At 39.5% G+C, this 6000-nt stretch overlaps 1 protein-coding gene across 2 annotated transcripts in view; it reads left to right on the top strand.

Annotated features, from left to right (window-relative positions):
- Positions 1 to 300: 300 nt before the first annotated feature.
- Positions 301 to 6000, top strand: part of LOC122790793 (cholesterol 7-desaturase nvd-like) — a 255316-nt gene continuing 249616 nt past the window's right edge. The window contains exon 1 of one of the 2 annotated variants that reach the window (XM_044058415.1): positions 301 to 1448. In XM_044058415.1, coding sequence (XP_043914350.1) covers positions 1049 to 1448 — 400 coding nt within the window. In that variant the 5' untranslated portion in view covers positions 301 to 1048. The remainder of the gene's footprint in view (positions 1449 to 6000) is intronic. The other variant, XM_044058414.1, reaches the window with a different exon arrangement.

Raw genomic sequence — 6000 nt, 5'->3', positions numbered from 1 at the left:
AATGGCTTTGTCCAGATTCTTTGCTCCAAGAGGTTCAGATGCATGTTCGGTGATGAGGAATATTCGTCTACATTTATTTCATTTAATAACGTACGTACTCTTAAAGTGTTGTAATTTTGAGAATTTAAACCTATACATTTAGGTGAAACAAGAGAAGATTTGGGGCAAAAAGAAAAATATAATTTGGAAAATATGCCGAGGACAGGTGTGTAAGACAGGTGTAATTGTAACAACCTTTTTATTCACGTGGCTGTACGTATTGCATGGGCGTTGTAGTATCTATTCTGTATTAACTCCTCATAACACCGTCTCGAGTTCTGAATGGGGACGTTTTAATGTGAAAAAATATATAATTTTTCCAGGAACGCGCGTGCTTGCTAAAACTGTGGGAACTGTCTCCAAGCAACCCCCGCCCGTAAGTTGTCATACTTGACGCGATGCTACCGTCCGCATCCTTAGAAACTGAGGTCGCAGGTAGCTCTTAGGTGTGCTTAGCAGTAATAAAAAGGGGGCGTGAAGGTTGGCCTGGAAACAGAAAGAGAGAACTTGTGTGGTGCAGGAGTGTAAAAGCAGTTACCAGTTACTGTGAATCAAGTCTGTGGAAAGTGGTTTTATACAGAAAGCCGGCGGCGAAATCAAACTAGAGTATGTGAAACAACTACTAGGTGGAGAGAGAGACTCTGGTGTTTATCTTTAAATGCACCTTGGAATAATCAAGGACTGTCAGTGTGTCAGCAGAGTGGTAACTGAAAACTGCTGCAAGTCAAGCTCGAGGATTAACGGGGGGAACTAAAAAAATGGCGATATTTCAACTGTGAAGTACTACTCACTGTTTATATTTGAGTGCCCTAACCAACCACTGACTGTGCTCGATTGTGAGATATCAAACGTTAGCAGACCGGTAAAGCTTATCTTCATCTCCCGGTCTGGAGGTCCTGTGATGCGTGATCAAAAGAAGTAACACCCGCATAAGACTCGGGAACAAATTTTGTAGGATACCCTCAGATAGGGTTCATATTAGAAATTGACTGTCACTTCATCTCCTGAGATGGAGTCACTGGTCCTTCGCTCGGTTACAGCAGTTGCTGTCCTGCTCATAGGTACGGCGGCAGCCGCACTGCTGTTACCGGCCTCTGACTCGCAGCAGTCTCTGTTTCTGCGGAGTATACTGCTCATCGCTTCCCCATACGCCATGGTTACTACAGGCCTGGTACTTTTGGGCTTGGGGTGGTTAGTCCGATTGGTGCTGGCCCCCGTTGAACTCATCAGACACCCAGACGACGTGGGTTATATACCAATACCGGGCCGGAGTAGGGCAGACGTAGCTAACGAGGTGAGACGGCGTCGAAAGAAGGGGGACTTGCCTCCGGTGTATCCGAACGGTTGGTTCCGTGTTTTGGATTCTCATCAGGTGCAGAAAGGGGAGGTGAAGAACATTACCATCATGGGTAAGTGCTGCAGCCTGTTTGTCTGTGATGGCCATTAACTAACTTTGTTATAGAACTTGATTGCACGCGTATAAGGTTAGGAAGACATCTGCATGGTAGCAGATTCTGAATTTTATAGCAGTAGTTGTTTAAAGTAACAGCACTCTGTATGGAACTATATAGAAGAACCAATATTTGAAATCGCATCTTAACATTAGAATTCGGGGTTATAATGGAGGTCATTGGACTGCAGTAGTGTTGTTGCTTGGCTTAAAATGTCATCGCAGTAGTGTAGTTGTAGGCTGAAGTAATGAAGGTGGACTACAACTCTGCAAGAAGTTGTCATATGTTTATTTCTTGCTTTAAACCACCGAACAATAAGTATACTTTTTTTTTGCAGTTTCTTTATTCTTTTAAATCGAGTTTATAGAACGGGAGTTCCACATTTTATAATGGGGAATTTCTACTCTCCACCCCATTATCTCTGTTAGTGCAAAAGAATGGATAAAACAAAATAATTAGGGGGGGCAGATTTTAAATATTGCTCTTATAAATTTAGAAAGTTGATAGGATAAATTAACAATGCATTACGATGCATTTTCTAAAGGGGATGAAGTCTGCAACTCAAAACACCTATCATTATTTCCTGACTAATCTTTAATGATTTGCCAGAAAAACACACAATTTAAATGGAACACACTAAAAATATAAGGCAAAACTCTTGATAGTTGAGCGGTATAGTTGTCTGTCTTGCTTGTAAAATTAGGAACTGAATATAAAGTTGTAGTAATAAAATAAGGAACAATGTCTGCGGTTACCACCTGTCCCTCTTTGCATAAGACAATCCCTGTTTTGGCAGTTGTACCCTGTGAGAAAAAAAAAACGTGCCAAATGTCTTGAGATGAGATTTTAAGACACAATATATTTATTAGGTTGATGTAATAGAAGCATAAAGCAGTTATTTTGTATCTGAAACAATAAAATATTGTGTGAAATGGCATGAGCAACTTAAAAGCTACAACAATAAGCTTTTATTTTGGTAAGTAAGTGAACTTCAGTTCTTTTCATTGGCTGTGGGTATTTGTCCTGCAATGCCTTTGAGTTTCCACAACAATTTGAAAAGTGGCAACCTTAACGAAGGCTCCCAAATCAGGAACTTGGATGCTACTGACTTTGCAAAGTTTATGCAATAAAACTGCATGAATACATGTGCATTTTCTGAAGTATGGTGGCAAATGCAACAATTGCCATCATTGATTGTCTGCGTATACCTCCCAATTGTCCCTTGTTTTGCCTCGTGTTAGCTGTCATTCCTAAAAGTTTTATTTTTCTAATAAATTGCTAAAGATTCTTGATGAGAACTGCTCACACAGAGTTAACAGACCCCGTGTTTACTGAAATACCTTTCTGCAGACGACCCAATGATATATTGCACCTATAGATAATTTTACTGTATTAATGAGAAGTTTGTCACACTTGTCCTAGAAAAACAAGTGTTCCTGCTTTACAAATATTCGCTAGCACAACAGATATCTATTCTGAACTTATCTATTCTAATTTACTGTATGTTGCTGCAGAAAATTTATTTCTGCCTCCAACTTTGCCCTGTTGAAATAGGGTATATTGTATGTATGTTTGTGTCATATGTATGTGTGTGTGTGTGTGTGTGTGTGTGTGTGTGTGTGTGTAATATATATATATATATATATATATATATATATATATATGTGCATGTCTAATATTGTACATATTAAATGTTTTTTTTGTGCTCTAACGTAAAGTGCAATAGTGTGAGTAATGCATTACTCTGACTGGTACTGTGTGCTTGTATGTTTTTATTGTAAGTGCTTTGTGGTCCAGGATTGTGGCTGAAAATGTTTCTGGTACCAGCCCACTCACCCAGTTAACTAACAGACTGTAATTTCATTTTTTTATTTACTACCAGTCTTCTTCTTCTTTCGGCTTTTCCTGGTTAGGGGTCACCACAGCGGATCACCTGTCCGCTCATGATTGGCAGTGGAGTTTTACGGTGTTGAGTTGCCAGCCCGGCACCCAACCTTCCACAGAAGGCACACACATGCACGCATGCCTAGGGCCAATTTAGAGTGTCCAATCCACCTACAGCATGTCTTTGGGATGTGGGAGGAAGCCGGAGCACCCGGAGGAAACCTAAGCGGCCATAGGGAGAACATGCATACTCCACACTGAAGGCACCCCAGCCGAGGATCGAACCTGAGAACCTCTTGCTGTGAGGCAGCAACGCTATCTGCTGCACCACCGTGGTCTCCCTTTTTATTTACTACCAGTAATGCTAGATATTGGAGTTTCATGACTCCTTGTTCTGGAAATGCATGTTGATGCAAAATCTGTTTTATCTTCTAAAGAGAATTGGAGTAATATTTAAAAAAAAAAAAAATGTCCCTGACTTTTTCGTCCCCCCCCCCCATTATTTTTGGCTTTGTCCAGAATTCTTGAGCAAAGACATGGAGAGGCTGGGTGACTAATCTGTCATCTTTCTCTTTAAAATTCACATTTTAAGATTAACAGAGAATAATTTTGAGCTGAATTAAGGATGTTTTGAGAGGTGCGCCCCTCTTGAGCAGTCCATGGCTGTAAGGACTGTTGAACTCTGTTTACCACCTTGTTCAATATTTATTCTTGAAGGATCTCCTGGATTTGTTGACAGCAGGAATGTTTTCTGTTACAGAAAATTCTTAAGATATTACCTTTCACTTTTGCTTTTACTCTTTTTTTGCTTAGGCTAGTACATTCTGATCCTTCCAGCAGTGAGCGTTCTTGCTCATTTTCCTTGTCATGCTCAAACTTCTAGCCTCCAATGCACACACGTTTCACTCTTTGCACCTTTTATTTCGTTTTTCTTCTAAGTAACTCCATTTTTAGAAGGGGGTCTGTTTGGAGTTGCTTTCCAGAAAGTCAATATTTGTAAGAACAGAATTGCTAATTATTTCGTTTTTCTTCTAAATAACTCCATTTTTAGAAGGGGGTCTGTTTGGAGTTGCTTTCCAGAAAGTCAATATTTGTAAGAACAGAATTGCTAATGCCCCTAAAACTATGGATGACGGACTCCTCCTTTTCATCACAACTATGTACAAACAATACACCGACTGGAGTACTGTCCTAACCAGGGGGTACAAATCAGCAGTGCGTGGTGCTCAGATAAGGATGTCTGTAGTGTTAAATTTGAGAGGTAGTCTAACAAAAATACTGCATGGTGTGGTCCTAACACTGCAGCAAGCTGTAGTCTGTAGTATACAACAACTGGCAGGTGATTAGAAACGCAGAAGTAAATATTTTCTGTAGATCTGTCCAAATGTGGACATACTGCTATTGTTCACTTGCTTTGTGATCACACATTCAGTGTACATCTGCTGAATAGCTATTGTCAAGGCTTTAGCCAGAAATTTCTGTTTTATATCACCAACTTTAAAGTTCCTATTTTTGTATTTTTTCTTTCTGTTCCACATAATGGTTAAAATTGATGTCTCTAATTGTATTTTACTTTTTGATGTTGCCCCTTAAGTAAAAATGGAGCCCATTAGGTGTGAGTTGTGTTGCAAATAGTACTTCAGGTGATTTGAGGTGTTAGAACCTTGTATCTTAGAAACACTGTGGTTCATAAGCTTGATAAAGCAAAACACAAAAATTTGAGTGCACTGAATCTACCTGGTTACTTGGTTGATTGCAATATGATTTTGATGATTATATCTGCTTACAGAACACTTGCGCCATTACAGCCATACTCTGTTTTGTTGAGTATGATTCAGTCCAGAATAGCATCTGGTCTTATTTTGTTTTAAAATAGTGGTGAAGTAAGTAATACAATTTTATTAAACACCATTAAAGTTTTGAATTTCAGTCTGACAATCATTAGGCATGTAGTTACATTGTATACAGTTTACAGGCTAGCAGTTAGCATCTTCCTGGTTTGGTAAGTAGCAGACCTGCAGGAGAGAATAGATGAAGCAGGTCGGGGATGCACTTTAGCCCTCTTTACACCCAGCTTTTCAAAGCAGGCTATGATGAAGATCAGGATGCATTGATGGGCAGTTCTTGAAAGTTGGTTAGAAGGTAAAACCTTTTTCTATTGTGGTGGAAACAACCTTGCACCCTCTTACTATTTAGAACTAATACTGAGGTTGCTGCATGCTGTGGAAAGTTGTATTTGCATATTATTCGATATGTATATTCAGTAGCAACTGTAGTTGAAAAGTGCTATCTCTGATATTTTTAATGCGACAGGTGTTATCAAACTGTGGTTTAATGAAACACATACTGATAATTATACTATAAACTAGCGGGCACAGGTTGGTGTTTCTAATACCTGCGCACAAGTGTTTTTTTTAGTCTCCATCAGTCTTTACTTCTTGTCCTTAGTTGACCAATCCATCCCCCACCCCCAATCCTACATGGTTAAGCAGCCTGTAACATCTAGTATCAGTGCTTCCTATTTACTGGGTGAATTCCTTTTGGGCAACTGCATTTTATTCCTTGATACTGCAATGTCAGAATCTTTTGCTCTTTGATGGTTAGATCTGTCATGTGGGGAATTGGG

This window comes from Protopterus annectens, chromosome 16.part0 (assembly GCF_019279795.1).
Source record: "Protopterus annectens isolate FY-2018-M chromosome 16.part0, PAN1.0, whole genome shotgun sequence".
NCBI classification, from domain to species: Eukaryota; Metazoa; Chordata; order Ceratodontiformes; family Protopteridae; genus Protopterus; species Protopterus annectens.
Note: the sequence above shows the minus strand (reverse complement) of the source record. Positions and strands in the feature narration are given on the sequence as shown.